Below are 19748 nucleotides of genomic sequence, written 5' to 3' on the forward strand. Positions count from 1 at the left end.
GTGACTTATAAATATGTATAACATGTATGATGAACGGATGACTCAGGAACCATGAGAGACCTGGGCCTTGCCTTCCACCCCTGGTTTGCTTCAAAGCTAGCTCAGCCTGACAATTAACCAAGGCCCAGAGCCAGAACATCATTAACTCCAAGCTGAATCTTACGTGGGCTGCAATGAAACACGAGCACCAACGATTCAAGTTAGGATCATTTAAATCAAGCCTGAGGTGCCTGGCTGGGCTGGGAGCTGCTACAAGTGTTCCAGCAGCTGGTGGAACCAACGTGCAGCCAGAGGCTCATTTAGGATTGCCACAAAGCAGGGCTCCTCTGCTGGGTCCATCGCTACCCTTCCCTCAAATCCAGGAGCCTTTCCTGCCAGCCAAGAGGGTGCTGGCAGCAGGAGGTGATGGACTTGTCAATTTGAACATCTCCCACCAGCACCAGCTTCCCTCTGAGAAACACCAAATCACTGCAACACTGAAAGGAATGGCCATAATGTGTCCTCCTCAAAACCCTGTCAGAAGGCAAGGTCTCATTAGTCATGGCATTCTCTCCTTTGTCTCCAGGGGATTTTGATTTTTGCTGCAATTACAACTGAGTTCTCTTTAACAACAAAGAAAATCCAGCTAGAGATTTCGGGCCAGCTCATCTCATTTGCAAATTGACAATACCTGCTATAGAGTCCCCACAGTGCTATTTTGTGTGAGACCCTCTCTGTGCTATCCACAATGAGATAAAGAGATGAGCAGTCATACCACCTTGTATTTGCAAGAGTTGTTTCTTAGTTTTGTAATTTTTTTTTTGTCAGATCAGCTAACCAGCAGCACACAAACAGAAATAGCATTTATCAACAGAGCTTAAAATGAAAGTAATGAGAAAAGCACAGCTTTAATTACAGCAAAATTCCAAGTGCTTCAATTATCCAAGTTCAGAACCAATGTACTTTACCTGGAAATTGCCCCTGAAATAATGAATTCAATAAGGAAAATTCTTGTATAGTTCAAGTTAAATTATTTAAAAAGGAAGAAAGAGGGTACTTAATTATTTAATGTTTCACCAATAATTATATAGTTCAGTATAATGTTCACTCACTGGAGAACTTGATTTTCAAAGGAACATTTATGAATATCAGTCAAACAAAAAACACCTGCTAGACTATAAACTCAGCCAGTGTTGTGCACATTCATCCCAACAAAGCATTACCACATTAGCAAAAATCCAAGTCTTAATGGCAAATGTATCCAATAATTTATGTTAAAATATTTACATAGAAAAGCATGCATGATACAGTTTTCTAATGCATTTATAAAAAACAGTATGACCTCTCTGCTACAATTTTTAAAAGCTGTGTTCTAGGTAAATGAGTTCAAGATGGGACCAAAGCTCTGGAAAATAGAAGGCTGTAGTATTTGAACAAGATAAGCTGCCAATCAAAATGTGACCATGGACATCTTAGGGATATTTCATTTAGAAGTCACTAGGAATCAAATTTAAAAGATAGCTTTAAATTAGCTGCCTGAAATACTAGCCATGGCAAGTTTATCTGCATGGAGTCCTGGCGAACAAGGCTCAGGGAACACCAAGTATTTCTCAAGAAAAAGATTTTCCCAAGTCATATATCAACAAGCCCAGCACATGATATGCAGCTGAGGGGGCTAAAACAGCATCTTGGTCAAACACAGTAGGGATCTGCAAAAGGATCATATCATCCATTAATAACCCTGTGTACAACAATTCAAGCCCTACGGGACTAGTTCTGGAAAATCCTCATGATGGCCAAAAGAGCAGCTGTCACACTGGTGTCCCTAAGGTTTATTTACAGGTGTCAGAATTCAGCACACGCCCTTCTAGACTGGGGCCTCTGGGCTTTACAAATCTTCCTCAACTGTTCTCTGTCTTGGAGCAAAGCTGCCCAGAAGGAAAACCTGAAACACTCACAAGTTCAGCAATACAGCACTGATTTCTCATTTCAACCCAAAAGAAAAGGAAAATATGCCAAAACCCCCAAATCATTTCCCTGCAGCCACAAAACAGGTCATCCCTGGGCCACTTTGCCAAAGAATTACCTTGACCCCACTCTCTGGAAAAGATCAGAGGGTGTTCATCAGTAATGGGCTCAGATTTCACAGCTCCCAGAGCAGAGGAGCCCAGCTGCACCATCATCCAAATTTTACAGCCTCATGTCCTGCAGCCAGCAGGGCTGGAAATGATGAGTAGTGTAGATTTCTGCTTCCCTGAGGGGACTACAACACTCAGTTGGGGTCTTGAAAAGCCTGAGGTCTCTGACAATCAGAGATGGGGGTTTTAACAGCATAACACACTATTTTAAGTTATTTTAATGGCTCCCTTGGAATTGTGCAAAGAGAGACTTAAAGCAAGTGCAGCACTTGGCTTTGCAGGTGGGAAATACCAAACAGTCCCACCACAATTTTAAGATCCCGTTAAAAAAAAGGATTTGGGGAATACAGTGAGGTGACATGGAGCAGTGTGATGTGGCTGATGTGAAGCCCATCAGGGTAATTTAGCAGTTAAATTCCAGAGAGATGATGCCACAACACGTGGTGCACACCATGGCACAAACCCACGCTCCTTCTGACACGGCACACATACCAAACCCATGAGGCTTCACCGTGGTATGAACCAGCCTTTGGCTGCTCTGCTTCCAAACTTCTGTCTTGTATGGCCAAATTCAACTTGCCCAAAGCTTCCTGTAGCACACTGAGACCAAGAAGTCTGGGGAATCATCATCATGCCATGCCACTGTAAATTATCACAGCTCCACCAACTTTGCCCTAATATGAAATGCCACAGAACTGCTCAGAATCCAACAGTGATGAATTTAACATGCCTCCTTCCACTATCCTGATGTCAGCAGAGTTACAGCAATTTATGCAATACAAGGATCTGTCCTTTCCTCCTTATCAAAGCATTTGATCAAAATCAGTGTCATGCAAAAAGACAACCTTACTTAATTTGAGCAGCAGAGTCAGGCTTGTCACTCTAACATCATAAGAAAAAGGGAGGTATTTACATATGAGTACTTGCATATTCCTTTTTATCTGGCTTCACAAAGATAACAGCAAGATCACTTTCTTCCTCAGTAAAAACTAGTGTGAAACCTCACAAAGGATCAGCATTTTCCTTGCTCTTCCCTCCCATCTTTCCTCTCTTCTGAAAAGCCAGACCCCAAGATATTCCAAATCTTCATTACTACTTCTCTGCCTGTGACAGCTGGGTGGTGTGGAGTGGCTCCAGCTCCCTCTCTTCAGTTCACCCTCAAGTCAGAAAGGTGAGACCCATGTGAGGTGACAAGGGGCTCACACTGCTGACTGCCACTGCCACAGGTGACACTGCCATCACCAGCACTGGTCCCTGCCCCACACTGCGGATTTGGAGTGTGTGGAACCACAAATGAGCTCACCCAGCAGCCCCAGATCTGCATCTCTCAGGATGCATTTCAAACAAGTGGATGCATAAATTCACTCATTTGGAAATCTGCTCTGTTCAAGAACTTGCTACTATGACAATTTAGAAGAAGCTGCTACAGATAAGATTGATGAAACGTATTGATTAATTTTCTCTCAAGCTACATTTGAATTTTAAGTTTTCCCTAAACAAAACCAGTTGGTGTTGGTTTGTTAGTATTCCAGGGACTGCAGCAATGTGCTTCAGCAGCAAAGGAAGTTCCATGATAAATGTGTTCTCCAGTCTGCATCTGTAGAGCAGCTATAAAGTCAGAACAATCCAGGCAAAATTTTTCATTATGTTTTTAAATATACTTATTTACATTTTAAATCACACATAGACAATATGAAATATCTTTCACTTAGACAGGTGGGAACAAGAAAACAGATGCATCCATTAAGCTTGAAATAATCCAATGAATTAGATAGTACTCAGTGAACACTTTGGTTTATGGATATAGTCTTTGTTTTAACTTACTTGAAAAAACACAGCCATGGCTCCTACCACCCTGTTTTCTAGAACTGCTGTTCCAAAACTGTCAAAGTCATCAGGATTGTAGAAGTAAATCTGCATCTGCAAAAATTAAAACCAACAACAGAATCACATTAGTGTTGATTCATACAGCTTTCACATGATGTAATGCATTCACATTGTATGTAAACCCAGTGTTATGAACCTGAGATAAAGGAATTCTGCTGAACAATTGTTTAACCAGCATCTTGATTAATAGCATGACTGCCCTGCTGGGACAGTAAGCAGGGAACAGAGTTGGTGCAATGCATTTTAATACCAAATCCAAAGGTAAACAGTATGGCCAGTCTGTTCAGATGTTAAACTTTGTGCTTTCTGCCAGCAACTCTTCATTTCTTTGCACATTGAAGGCTCATCTCCTGCTCTGCTAAATGTGCTAAACATATTTATCTCAAAATCCATAGAGAATTTTGAAAAGGATTCCGATGTTTAGAGTTATTCCTTTACTCCTAAAGTAATTTGTAAGATAAAAGTCTGTCTCCATAGCAATGCATTTTTATGAGCCTCTGATATTCAGGTCTATCAGTTAAGGTCACACTTCTCCCTGTCTTCAGTTAAATTTCATGACTTTTATTTCCAAAGCATTAGTACTCTGCAAAAAGCATGAGGAAAAACCAGATATATTGATGTAATTTTTTAATGAATAATAAATATGAATAATTACACAAACCTCAAGTAAGAGCAGGTGAGAACAATGATTACCCCAAACAAGCAAGTGTTGGAGTTACACAAATACAAGAGGATGAAGAACAGCTTCCTCTATGCCTTCTGCTGGTAAACAATCCCACTCCACTACACACGTTATGAGTAAGGGCAGCCTACCCAGGCCTGTGGGTGCTCATGTTCCTAATTTCCAGTATGGTTCTTGTTCCACTTCCCACACTAGCTGAGCTCCCACTTCTGCAAGTTCTCTGAATACACTGCTGCTTCTCCAGTAGTTGTTCAGCCCCTCCATTCCAAAAGAAGCCCCTAGAGATGGATGTTAGTCCATCTCTATCAGCCATTATTTTCTTGTTTGGGTTTTTCCAAAATAGTGCTGCATGACACATCTTACTATATTCACAAATGCACTATTTTCCCCATATTTTGTATATGCCAAGAGAGATGACACCCTTTTATCTTGCACAGGTACATTCCAACCCACATTTACTGATTCCCAGGCTTCTGACTGTATATACTGTCAGTAGTGGATAGGTGCTTTGCCAGAATTATAGAGTTAAAAAAACATCACACACAGGGAAAAGGCCAACATGAAGGTCAGAGCATTCAGAGGTGGAGGTATTTTTTTTCAGCAGAAGGAAGACCACACTCTAAATAGCCCACAAAGAAATGAGAAAAAAATGGCACTCACACCAGATTCATAACATTTGAAAGCAATTTTCTTCCCCTTCTTTGGCCTTCCTATTCCCAGCATAGTCACAGCACACACAGATGCTGGCAGTATCTCACAGAGGTGGCAGTGCCTCCAGATTCTGACAACTCGTGCATTGAACAAATGCAGAGCAAGGTACATCCATTCATTGATGTAGAAATTAGAAACCGTTTGCTTCAGGAAAAATTGCTTAAACTTGAGTTTAGCCAGCACAGACCAAGCCTGGCAAAACACTCACAAACTACATTTTGCTCCTCTTTAAAATAAAGTCTAAAATTATCTATACCTTACATAAAACATTTCACAATATATTCCTCACAGGAGTTTATGAAGAAAAGCATCACTGAGTGAGTTCAGCATATGCCAAAATCATTTTGGATCAATTTTGCTCACGGCATTTTAAGGAAATTAATTTTTATAATGCACTCTTGCATACCAGTGCAAAGGGCTTTGGTAAAAGAGTTTTTCATTCAGATCCCTCGTCTTAGCAGTTTAATCTCACAGCCTAATCAAGAACCACACTCTGCCTTGATTACCATACACATTGGAGCATTTTACCACTGCTCCCTGGTGTTTTTCCAGAGAGCGTGGCTGCTCTCTCTGCATCCATCACGTCAAGGGGAACTGTCCTGCATGAAAAATTATTGTCATCTGTCATGCAGTAGCTTCCTTATGTGCTCATACAGCTAGAAGGAGCATTTTAGGAATACAATGTCTGAGGAATTGCTATTATATAATTTACACACTCATACCCTGCAAAAACAATGGTAAAAAGACAGTAAAGTTACACCCTCAAAGCCTCATGGTTCAGGCTGCTCATAAAACCACACCTGGACACTACTGAGCATTAGCATTATGGCAATTTTCTAATTATGTGATCACATATTGTTCTCTTCCATAATACAGCCTCATCAGTTTTCCCCAATTTACAATAAAATGCAAATGTATCCAATGTATTTTTGTTCTTTTATTCATAATATACATAATATTGAATGCATTTATCAGTAGATAGTTAATTTAATATTTTCTATGGGTGGGATAAGGTTCTTTATGTACAAAGTGGGAATAAGACAGTTAACTGTAAAATTAATTTCACCGCATACTTAAGTGGCCTAAACATGCTAGAAAATTTTCATTATTACTCCTTATTATATAATTAGTGTATACAATATATGGGGCACTTTGCATATAAATGACTTCTACTGTCTCTGCCTGGGATGTAAAAAGCAGCAGCACAGAATGCAACAAAGAGGCTTTTAAGCTAAAGAAAATTTGGATCCTATTATAATATGCTATTTGTGCAATGCAGAATGGAGAATCACCCAAGCTTACACAACCAACCTGATTTATGGCACTGACTGATTTCAGCCCCATACAACAGCATTTTTGCACATTTTTGCATGCGATTCCACAACAAAATCACAAAATTTAAAGGCTGAGAATCCTACAGTAAAGCCTGAAATGCTCTTTGCAGTGTGACAGTACCTGTGTGCAGTCAGAGCTCTGCTCCTCACATCCCTGCTGGCTGTGCTCCACAGAGCCTTCCTTGTGGCACAGGGCCAGGAGGGCACGAGTGTCCTGCTCTCTATGGCACAAGAGATGAGATTTACAAGGCTTTCACATCTAGCCCCATTACAACTAACAAGGCTGGGAAAGGCTTACATGGCCTTCCTTAATCTCTGATGTGTAACACAGCAGTGCAATTGCATTTACCTTGTAAAGAGGCATCATAAAAACCATGTGTGTCCAAGCACGTTGAAATTTTCAGTATTTGGGTCAAGCCAAGCTGAGACAAACCATCCCTAGTGAAACAAAGGTACTTTTCCTGCAGGAAGACACTCTCCATCCTAAAAAGCTAACACTAGTACTACTGCAGCTTTACCAAGGCAAGGAGAGGGCAAGAGCTTCCTTTAATGGGAAAACCTCATGCTTTGACACTCTTCAAGCTATAAAAGAATTGCTTTCAAACTTGAGAGAGACTTGCTGTACAGCACAGATTTAAGCCTGAAAAAATATCATTGAGGGCAAAATCTTCAGACTGTTACAAGTGCCTTAAAACAGAGGATTAGGGAGAAAAAGCCCTCACTCTGCCATAACCCAGGAGATAATCACCAGTCACCCTGAGAAAACATGTCATGTTTTTTGTCTCTGCTGTCCAGGAAGATCCACTGGCCAACCATTACAGTTTCCAAGCACTCCAGCTCTGTCTATTCCCAGCCTACAACACTTAGACAAGTGAATACACCCTGCACATCCAACATGTGGGTGATTCTCCAGCCTGGAGAGCCTTTGCCTCCAAGCTCCTTCCCCTCCACCAAGCCCTTGGGGCAGGACATTGCCTCCCCCTCAGGACATCCTACTCCCTGCAGGAACACCTTTCTTCAACCGTGTTCTTTCAGCCTCTACAGAAATCTGGTGTTACCCAGACCTGGCAAAATGTCTGTGCTTAGACTTTGACGCCAAACTGGGCTGCCACCATGCTGATGTTGTAAGGACAGGCTGTCCAAACCATGTGTATTACTGAGAAATACTGCCCACCAGAGACCAGTTCTGATTTTATTAAGTGCAATTGCCTCTGAATGACTAAACCCTCATTATGAAAAGTCACTGGCTTGCAAGAGCTGAGCCTGCTTCCAATGAATGGCCTCCCCTCGCCACCCATCCACAAATAAAAGGCTCTGTTTCTCTGCTTGGCATGACAGGCACCCAGACAGAAATCACCATTCCTGTGCATGACATCTCTTTGCTGTCATTATCCCACTACAAAGACAGAAAGTTTACATCCAATACAGACTGTCATGGCCAAACTCATTCAGCACTTATGAGAGAAAAGCCACAATGAGCATTTGATAGATCCCAGAAGATGTGAGTGAGTTCAAAGCAATTCTAAGAGACTGGGAACCAAGCAAGTACATTTTCCATAGACAGATGCCAAGTATTTTAAAAATAAATAATTGAGACTTTTAAATTGGGCTGCTATCACCCTGTGCAACCTCCTACAGCAGATTTCTCTTTAGATTAAAAAATGAACAAAGGCTCATTGTGCTGTCACAGATGTGGAGTACAGAATATTCAATAGAATCAGGAATTCTGGTGCAAGGGAAGGGATCATCAGAATTATCCTTCTGCTCATTTCCTTCCAGCAATCCAAGGACTACAGTGTAATTTAAAGCATGGTAAAAAAGCATTAAAAAATAAAAGGTTTTATAGACCAGCCAATTTTTTTATGAATTACGCAGCAGAACGCAGAGGGAGCAGCAATGTGGATTATTATGTACTGCGAATATTTTCAGAAGAGCACAACACTCAGTCAGCACAGGTAGATTGTGACTCTGTGCAGAGTGGTGAAACAAAAATTCTGAAATGTTTGCTTTAAATGACGGAGTTAGGCATTGAATATACTAATTCTTAATTAGTGTCTTTGCTGCTTACATTGTAAGAATAAATTATTCTCAGACACTTTTACAACTGGATTTAAAACCTTTTGCACAAAAATAAATTCTCTGCTGAGATTATGAATCATACATGATTTTTCTTAATTGAAAGCTTGCATGTAACTTACTTTTGCTTTAAATATGTGCATAGATTTCCAGTGAACTGGATGATGTGATCCATTTGGCTGGGATAAAAATTTTCTACAGACATAATGTAATCTTCACTGCAGCACTAAAAATTCAAAATAACTGTCCTGCAGTCTGTGTGTTTACTGGAGTGTGAGATGTACACTGGGGCAATAAAGTCTAATGTTTGATTTCTCATTATATTCTCTTTAAAAAATCCATGAAACTTATCATTTATAACATATTCAAAATCTGCTTAGGAAAGGCATGGGGAAGAGTGAATCGTGATGTTTTCCAGTTCTCCTACCAGAGCTTGATGTAATAACACAGAGTATATTGCATTCTTTTGAAAAGATAAAGTTGAACAGGAGCAGATAATGGCATGTTTTTCCTGCCTAGTCTATTATTCATCAGTGAATTTTTAACTATAGTTAGGCAGGTAGAGAGATGTATTTTGAATGTCATAACTTGGTATTCTACAGTGCCTAAAAGTGTGCTGGGTAAAATTGCAAAACAAAGAGTCAGACAGGGACTTTGTCCCAATGTAATTGCAACTTGATAATGAATACAATGCTAGGCTGAAAAAACTGAAAGGAGCTGAAACACAGCAAGAGCAAGATCATGCAAGTGAAGTACCAACATTTAACTCAATTTAGACGTTCATATCCCTCAGAAGTATGGTAAATTTCCCTTTCATCTTCTTAACAGTAAGCATGAATTTTTGCTTTGTTGTCTCCAAACAATGCAGTAGGTGTACCCATGCTATAAATGGAGAATAAGCAATTTCAGAGTCTTTTTGAACCTGAAGGGTGGTAGCTGTTGCACCTTCTGCCCCTAAGTCTGCACAGCATTTAAACCTGTGAGTGGTCCAGTGACAGTGCAGTAGAACAGGGAGGAAACCCAGCACTCCTGGGATCACTCTGGGTTCCCATACATTGTTGGATCACACCAACATCACTCAGTATTTCAACTCCTAAATCTTAAGAGAGAAGGATTTTGCCAAGACAGAAACTTCCCTGATTTCTGCTACCAGAAATAAACACCCCTCAGGCCTGCTCCCATCCCTAACACGAAAATCCATCTTGTGGGTACACAGTGAGTCATTACACAAGGCAGGCCCATTTGATGCTAAGAAACTGCATGTTGCATTCATTTGTATTACCCTAATATGAAAATAACGGTGTCAGTGTTTATGCTTTCCATAACGTGAAACTTTTTTTGCAATTGCTTTGTACTCCGAGTAACAGCCATATGATTCACCATGAAATGAAGTCTGGAAAATCGTTTTGGATAAATGGAACTATAAATTCAATAGAATTTCCATGACAACATAGATTGCAACACTCCACCACAAGTGAAATGCTATAAATCATTCAAAACCAACAAAAAAATCAGCAGTAAGTCTTCTCTTTCACAATGCACAAGACCCTTGAAATATAAAGCTGTGGTTATTACCTCCCAGTGCAATGTCTCTTGTTTCTGATCCTCCTTCCTCTGTGTTACAAGTGTTGTTTCATATTTGACCTCCTTCCAAACACAGGAGATTATAACATTAACACTTTAATACTGAGACATAAGCAAAAACTGAAGCATAAAGAGCAAGAGGCTTTTTTGAACCTTTCTTTCTCATCTCCTAAAAATGCTCAAAATGCCTTCATTCTGTGGTAATTATACCTGTGTATCCAGATATATCACAGCATCTTGTTAGACACACAAATTTAGGAGGCTCTTTTTCTGGAAACGTGGGTGGTAACTGGTGCAATAGGGTGCTCAGTCAGCTTGTGAAAGGGATGTGAACCACATGTCCAAGGGATGGAAGAGATCCAAGGAGAGGAGGTAAAAATAAAAAAAGGCTAAAAGATTGCCCCACACAGTATTGCTCATTTCTACCCTTCCATCAGAGGATTCCTGACAAATGGTATTTCACTTCAAGTCCGAGGAACCAGAATGATGTGATTCCAGGAGAACCTGCACTGCAATTTTAAAATCACTGTGGCTCTTGCCTTCATGCCTGGAAGAAAAACTTAGAAAATGCAAAGCTCTTTCCTTCCTGTAAAGATTAAGAAGCCCATGAAATCAAGGAGAGAGGAATAGTTCAGTATTCTGGTTTGGTCTTTTGGGGTTTTTTTTGTGTAAAAGTAGGAATATTTCTTAAATATCAAGTCTTTTGGTAACTTGAGATGTGGCAACTTATTAGCCCTTGGGCTGCAAAGGCTACTAGAGAGTTTCTGCTATATGCATTGATCACTGCCCTTTTTTGGAACTCAGTTCCTCATGTGGTCATTGCCTATCTCTTCTTTAAGTGTGAGTTTTATGAAAAAAGTTTGAAAATTTTGAAATTAATGGGAAGAATGACACACAGTTGAAAACCATGTGAAATTAAGCGTCACATGGAGTGTCGGAGGAAAAAAGCTTTGAGGTTGCTGTTCATTTGCTTCATATTGCAATAAGGAAGAGTCATACAGGTCCCCTAAGGAGAGAGTCTATTGCCTCCTTAATAATGGTGCCAACTTCAACCAGCTCATAACTGACAGGAGATGTCATGAGAAGTTGTTTGTGCTCTATCTCGGAGGTGTTCAAGGCCAGCCTGGACAGATCTGGATAACCTGATCTAGTGGAAGGTGTCCCTGCTCATGGCAGGGAGTTGGTATCAGGTGATCTTTTAGGTTCCTTCCAACCCAAACCATTCTATGCCATGTGGGTCACATCCCTTTTACGAGCAGATGTCGCAGAAATTCAGTGCACACAACTGATGCAGGGCAGTGCACCCACACACCCAGGGGCATCTTCCCAGGCTCTGGGAGGCTCCTGGTGTCTTTCACTGGTCTTTGCCTCCTCTATCAGAGACTTTTTTGTGTATTTATTGAGTAGGTCTGAGTGTCACTCACAGTGGCTTTGTCTAATGGGGGCATATTCCAACTAAGACAGCAGGAACACACAACATTGAAGCAAACGTGGCTTCTAAAACTGCACAAATGGAAAAATTAGAGGCAATACTTAATGCTGTCATGGCTGAAAATCTGAAACAGGCAATTTAGAAAGTGGCTAAGCACCAAATGACACAGCAACCAAAAACAAGCTGGATGGACTAACTGCATGAACAGAATAGCTCTGAACTACACCCAAAAGTGGCTGCTTTAGAGATCTTCTTCATCTGCTTCCCATGGCCTCCCTAAAAGAAAAAATATCACTACTGAAGAGTTTTAAACTTCAAAATATCAAAACTGCCCCTACTTCAGATCATCTTTCAGGAATCCATTTACTTTCTTAAACACCAAGAAGTGCTGCCAAAATGGAGAGAACTGGGATTTCCTTCCAAAAATACTCCAGCACTCTTAAGGGAAAACAAAGGAGCTGCACTTGAAGAATAAACCCCACAAAAGGCTACTTTTCCTAGCATGTGTGATTAACACAATTTCACATCCCATTCACTTTAAAGATGCACTAGCAGAAGCATTCATTCCTCTGAGATCTCATGTCTTAGCACAAATTCCTCATATTGCACTGTGGAATTCAAAATGTCCTCTGTGTGTGGTCTTTTTTCTTGATGATGGGTTTTTCTTCTTTTTCTTTTTTTTTTTCAGTGGGAGAAGGCAAGGTCTTCCAAGAGGTTTAATGAACTTCCAAATGCCTCAGAACAAATTCTGAGGTATTTATAGTTTCACTCTGGATTCAAAGCTATGCAGCAGATGGGGCACGTTTTCAGCAGCATTTTGCTGGGCGAAAGGCCATTCCTATCTCTGAGGGGATGTGAAATCCTCCAGGCTGTACACTGGCAGAGTTATTTTTATTTATCAACTGTGAAGTAGATGGACAGTTAGAGAAGAACCAGGCCAGGACAAGAGCTTACTTGGAGGGTAAAAATAATAATGGGTTTTCTCATATTTTGCAGAATACACCTCTATCTAAGCCCTCATCATAATGTCACAGGCAGAGCAGAGTGCTCAGCACTGTCCTCAGTAGCTACTTGCAGATTACTGGAGGGATGTGTGACAGCCTGTGCTGCAGGAACAGCAATGGTTCTGTCACAGCTGTCCCATTGGAACATGAGGGATTTTTCCAAAGCAGCTGCTTAATGTGGGTGTTTTACTTCAAGATTCTCAGAAGGGTTTAATACGCAAGGAGTGAGCACACTATATCCTTTCTAAAACTCAGGATCTCCTGAAAATACCTCCAATTGAAATCCTTCCCCACCATGGGTGGCCTACCCAAATTCCCCAGTGTTGGAAAACCTTACATGTAATATCACTGTACTGTCTCTAATTTTCCAGGTTTCTCTACCCTTCCCCTCTGACTCTTTTACCAAGCAGAAAGTGAAGTCTGCACAGATCTAGACTGCAGTGTTAAGAAATTTGTGAACTTCTTTTCTTAAGAGACAGACACACAGAGTAGCTAAGTGCCATCTTAATGGCGCCAGTGTGTTAAGCACATGATTCTGGATTTACACTAACAAATCAAAAAGAGCGAGACTTCAGCACAGCAAGAAGCAAAATACTCAGGCAAGCAGCAAAACTGACAGAAAAGTAAAGTGCTGGAAATTGTGTAGCCTTTTAAAGTTAAACCCTTGTCCACTGTCACAGCTGCAAAACCATTTGCAAACACATTCTGTAATGGCCCTTTGCTAAATGTCTAAGCTATTCTTCCATGCCTGTGAAACAGAAACACAGCTCTGATTCTCACCCCCTCCCTTGCTCTACCTGTCTGCAGACATGTTGGGACTCCCCTGGTGCATCTGATGTGCTGCTCACTTGTGGCATCACCTTATATAAAGTGACTAAAACAACCTCTCAGCTTTAACACTTCCAATTTCTTACAGGCCCATTGATGTTGAAAAAAGAGAACACTGGACTTCTTTGGAGTCCCAAAGAACACAACAGCACCACCAGATTGGCATTTAAGTCCAAATTTCACAGGCTTTGGTTTGGTAGAGCTTTCAGAACACTCTCCTGGTGGGAGGTGTGCCCAGTTGTGTCCCTGCTCAATCAGCCTTCATCCCTTCCTCGACTCTATTTTAATCATAGAAATGATTTGCATGCTCAATAGTCACATTTCCAGTCTGGCTCACACCTGTGTATTTCTGAAAGCATCTCTTCTGCCTCAGCATCTCACACTCAAACGATTCACCTGTGTAATGGACACCAGAGCAGTTCTGGTTCTCAGTGTGACAGCTGCTGCCCTCTCTCCAGAGAAAACACTCTCTTGGTGTCTCTGGTTATAAAGGTGCCCAACCAATTCAATTCTTGCTCATGCCACTCCTCTCACCACCAGCAGCAGATATCTGGATTGCACCAGCAAACACAAATGGGAACTGGGAACACTCCAAACTGGTGCAGCCTCTCCCATCACACAGCAGGGAGAGCTGCCCCAGCTGCCCAGAGGTTGGGCAGGCACCACCTGCCACACAAATCCACAACAGTAGGTGCTACTGGTGCATTCACCTCTCCTGGTGTTGTTCTGTCACAGCACAAAATGCCTCAGTGGAACTTTTGAAATATGGGAGTTGCACCAGTAAAGTCTTTATCATAAATCTGATAATTAACCTGCATAACTGATTTGCCTCCTGGCAGCAGGCAGGTTGGAATAAATAGTCTACTCAATACCTACTGAGAGAAGACTTCTATATTTCATGTTTACTTTAGACAAGTACAAAAACCTTTTGACAAAGGGCCTCAAAGAGTCAAATTCCTTGCAGTTTCAACAGAGTGCCCTGAATAATACATAAAGCAGCTATGCTCTTATCCCTAAAACCACAGGTGTGAACCAGATGTCATGCTTATCTTCTCTTGAGATTACAGCAATTGCACACCTTCAGAATATAAAGTAAGCTTTGGATCAAGGAACCTGAAATATATTAAAAATGTGGCACTGAAGTTAAAAATTCAAATATTAACCTAGAAATCACTGTTTCATTCAAGAGTCTGTTTATAGCCTATGTTCTGTAAAAGTTGTATTCCTTTTATTTAACCTTTTTATAACAAGATGTATGATGAGTCACAAGTCTGAGATAAGACTATTTGCATAAATCTCAATATTGGTAAGCAAGATTTTGCCAAACATATCTTTCAAATATACCACCATCTATTAAACATGCATCATGGCTCAAGAAACAGAATTAAAGTTTAAACCCTAATTTAAATTTTAAACTTTCCTATTATTGTAGTGAAGGTTTAGAAAATGGTAAGCATATGCTACACTCATATATTGAAAAGAGATTAAACCCAGAAAGATATCTCAAAGAGAATTTTAAAGTCAATAATACACAGTAACAAGAAATGGTGCAAATGTGCTCTAACCATACAGACTTGATCATAATCAGTCACCTAAGAGTGCACAGCCAGAGAATTATTCAAATTGTTCAATTGTAAGAAAAACAACAATTTCCTCGCTCAACAAGCAAACATCACTAGTATGTGTGTTTGTTACTGGAGGCATTTCAGGAGAAGAACCTCACCAGATGCACAAAACATCCTGCCCCAGCAGATTCCAAAGGTCATACTCCCACTGCAGTATTTCTTCTCCTAAACTAGGTCCAGGCACCACCTCCTGACTCTCATGTCAAGGCCTCAGGAGCAGCAGTGATTGCTGCAAGGGTTGCTGTCCCTGAAAGAGGGTTCATGTCCCATGTCCTCCTGCAGTTTTTGCTCAGCTTTCCTCCCCCACCTTGGCTAGCTTCATTCTTTAATCCAACATTCTAGTTTCCTTCCACAGCATCCCCTGTCAAACACACAACACACACACTCTCCAAAGGCTGTCAGCAGCTAATGCTAACACTTCACTAAGAGAAGTCTGCTAGGTCAATTTATGACAGAAATATTGCAGGTTTGTAATTAGAGCCCTACATTAGAAAGCCTGTGTTTACTCAATAATCTCCACATTCACTTAACCAATGCATGCATCTCCTCTCTAGCTGTAGAGAAAAGGTGGTGAATGTGACCTGAATCCAACAGCTGTAATGTCACTTGTTTGATCTTGAGAGAGTTGAGCTACCTTGTTCACATACCAGTATTCACCAGTGACCCAGAGCCTCAGCCTGCCCTCCAGCAGCAGGGCCTGTGACTCCTGGGGAAAAAGCATCCAACATCTTGGCTCACTCATGCCACTAAAACAGAGTATGAAGAGTCGTAGGTTAAGGTGTTAACACGACCTTGTCTGTAAGGCTGAGCAGTCAAACTTGGTTTGAGTTCAGAGCACAGACCCAGGCTGCTCAGCTCCATGGCAACACTAATGATTTAAACATCTTTACAACTTTTAATTGAAGATATAGGAGAAAAGTTGAGAGCAGTACAAAAAAAAAATCAAGAATTTTAAATATAAATAATTGAGTCTTCTAGAGTCATCTATGCCTTATTCCCACCTCTGTAAGCAAATGGGTTTTTCTTACAAAAACAATATATGGATGGCATTAAATGTGGTGAAAAACATTCTTCTTCAGAGAAACAGATAAGACAGGCTACATCTAGGTCTGGAGTCCAGTCCTAATTTCTGCAGGAAAATACATGTAACAGCAAAAAGAAAAGAAGTGCACAGCCAGATAACTCAGCTTCTGCGACTGATACTTGCAACTTCATTACTGTGGAAAGCAGGCAATGGAAATGGCTGTTATCAGCCACTTCAGCACCTGGCAACTCCTGCCAGGTGGCACAGGACACAGCTCTTCCCTGCCCAGCCAGGCACAGGATCACAGCAGCGCTGTGAACAGGAGTGTGTCTGGGCTCCCTGCGCCAGGCTCGCGCTGAACAGACGGAGGAAAGAGATAGCAAGGAGAACAACAGAGATGGGGGAAAGAAAAGGAGAAAGAAAGAAAAGACAGCATGCCTATCTCTTACACCAAAGGGCTGTTAAGACTTTGCTGAAATCGGTGGCAGCTCTGGTTGCTTCTGGTAGCGCTGCTACTCTGAGCAGTTCAAAACACATTCGGGATCAGGACTGGCTTCCTTGAACAGCCAGTGGTTGCTGGGTTGGCATTACAGGGTCCTGACATCCCAGGAGATTGTAAAATTCAAGTATTTCAGTTCATCTCCTTCCCTTTACCAATTATCATCTGGCCCTTTCACCCCCAAGATCTCCCATCACACAGCCTGCCAGGCAAGGGTGGCACCAGTGTATCCATCAATTATGTGCACCAATCTTTTACAAAATACCAGCTGATCTGCTAATTTCCAGCTCCATTTCCAGCTTGGAAGGTATTTTGATGGATTTTAGATGATCTCAAGGTGCCCTCTTTCTGCTGAGTTTCTTAAAAACGTTCCACACAGATCTTGTGCAGAGCAGTGTGGCCATGGATATTGTCTAATACTCCAGGCTGAAGCAGCACAGCTCTGGAGAGCCCTCACAAAACACTTGATTACAGCTACAGGTGCATCAGGCTTTGTGTCATGTCTCAGGCACTAATAGAGTAAATCAAGACATGGACAAAGAGCAACTGTTCCCTTAGCTATACTCCTGCAGCTTCCAGGAAGCCTCAGAGGCCTTTGTGACCTGGAAGCTGCACAAGGACCATCCTTGATTGGTGTGCCCAGAGCTCTGTTAAATCTTCTTTCCAGCCTGTATTTACTGCTGACTGCTAGAAACTCATTTCCCAAGGGGCTCCACAATTCATGCACTTGGATACACTGCTGGAAAAGGGTTCCTTTGTGCACCTTCTGTCTCTCTGGACTCAGAACCTTAGCTACACTGGGAAATATAGCAAGTAACATTTATTTAACTTTGTTGAAATTTCACAGGCCTGTGTAATCATGTACCCAGAGTCACCTTTTCCAAGCTGAGATGTCACAACAACAATTTATCTTTTTTTCTTGTCACTGAAGGCCTCCTATTTTTTTGGACATACCCAGCATTTTTTAGGATGGGCAATCAGAACTACTCAATTCATATGTACCACAGAGTAAAAACTTTTCCCATGCACTAATTTCCTAATATTTTTGAATCTTACTCTTTGCCTTTTTGCTGCTGCTGAGCACTGAGCTCACATGTTCAGAGAGCTCTCTGTAAGGACTCCAGGAACACTTCCTTGAGTGGCAATAACTAATTTAATCTTCATTACTCTATGTGCAAAGTCAGAGTCTTCTAACCCAGTTAAACTAGAAAATGAGATTTATATGATCCTGCTTTGTGTGTGTGTCTGCATATGATGGTGTCAGACCTTTATAATAATTTTAGAGTGCATTGACCAATATGATCAAAACCCAGCTGCTCACTTGGGGTCTCAACTATTCAAAGACACACATTCAAGTGCCTTTGCAGTTAAGTAGCAAATTTAAAGAGAGACCCCATTAGTTTCACAAGTATGGATCAAATACTGAAGGCACTGAAGACACTCCCTGTCCTTCACAAAGCACTTCACCATCATGCCCAGCATGGGCAGCAGACACTTCAGGGGCTGTCACATCCCGTCCAAACTCAGCAATCTGCACACAGATAACCTGGGCCTTTTTCAACTTGAGAGCACTCATTTCTGCACCTGGGGATGCTATAGGTCACACAATGTACCCTCTTTCTTTCTGATGGCTCAGTGGGAATGCTATCAGTAGGTGCAGATTCCCCTGAGTCACTGAGAGAATACCAGCATTTGAATCTAAGCATACATCATATTAATAGAAATCCACCACTCTGTTTAATATTGTAATATGCTAACTTTAATCATAAAGCCTCTCAGTATTTAAATACTTCAGGCACTGTAGACATTTATACAACTAGCAGTAGATGAATTTTCAAATAGATACTTCTGAGTAATTATCCTCTTGAGACAGCACCAATTGCTAAATAATGCCTCAGTTTAAACAGCACGTAGCTATTATTCTGGGCACTATTAAATCTCTCAGAAACATAAAAAAAGATGTGATAAATATCTGACACTCCATTTTAGTTTTCATGTGGATGGGGAATAGGACATTTTTCCTCACCTGTTAGTTGGTCTTCAAAGAGAATTCCTTAGAAAATTAGGAGGTAGCCCCCCCCTGTTTGCTCTAATAAAGCAGGGTATGCAAATTTGTTCTAAACATCAGCAAAGACTCCTTATGAGCAAAATTAGCACTCAGACTCACAAGGAAAGCTGTCTTAGCAAAATAGATCAGAGGATGAATAACTGGATGGGATAGCAGAATGGGAACTCCTGAGAATGTCCAAATTTTTACAGATAGGCTGGCAAGGAACAATTGTTCTGTCCCCCCAGAACATCCCTCTGTCATTCCAGGGAAGAATTGCTGAGCAAAAAAATAGAGAATAGAGTATTCAGTCCAAACTTCAGTGAATCAAGGCATGACTACAGAGAGAGTTTTCAGACAAACCTGCTTTTATATAGCACAAAAAGCTCTAGAATATCAGGCAAATGCAGACCTCTTGTTCAAATAAAACATTGGCCTTTATTCATGATCCCTTAAGGTGCTTTTCCTTAAACTCCTCCCACTAATAAAAGAGTCTGAGGAAAGAAATTTGCATTCTCTGGTCACCAGAGGTCTATGAATACAGTGATTTGGCATGCTGCTCCATAGAAAAGGTTGTCTTTTCATGGTCAAGACTAAAAACATGGAAGAAAAATGCATAAAAATAATTGTGTCCTCATCCTGTCTCAGGGGTGCTCCAAAGCCTTTAGAGATGATGAACTCTCCAAAGCAAACCATTGTCAAACCATTTGTCAGATTGTTTTTACCTTCATGCTAGTGCACAACATCTTGATATGATTTCAAAAACAGTCATCAACAATAGAGGCCATCTCCTTAAAACATAAAGTAAAAGTTAAAATTACTGCAATGAAGCCAATTTGTAGTCACCAACTATCAAGTAGTTTCATCATCTATTATCAGAGTATCATGAAATGCTCCT

The 19748-nt window shown here is 41.0% G+C and overlaps 1 protein-coding gene across 1 annotated transcript in view; it reads right to left on the reverse strand.

Moving 5' to 3' along the window:
- Positions 1-19748, reverse strand: part of PTPRG (protein tyrosine phosphatase receptor type G) — a 388012-nt gene that overhangs the window by 127730 nt on the left and 240534 nt on the right. Inside the window, exon 5 of the mRNA XM_054280849.1 lies at positions 3942-4037. Coding sequence (XP_054136824.1) covers positions 3942-4037 — 96 coding nt within the window. The remainder of the gene's footprint in view (positions 1-3941; positions 4038-19748) is intronic.

The sequence above is a fragment of the Melozone crissalis genome, unplaced genomic scaffold, assembly GCF_028551555.1.
Source record: "Melozone crissalis strain CALT ecotype California unplaced genomic scaffold, PUWL_Pcris_2 ptg000029l_1, whole genome shotgun sequence".
Lineage (NCBI taxonomy): Eukaryota > Metazoa > Chordata > Aves > Passeriformes > Passerellidae > Melozone > Melozone crissalis.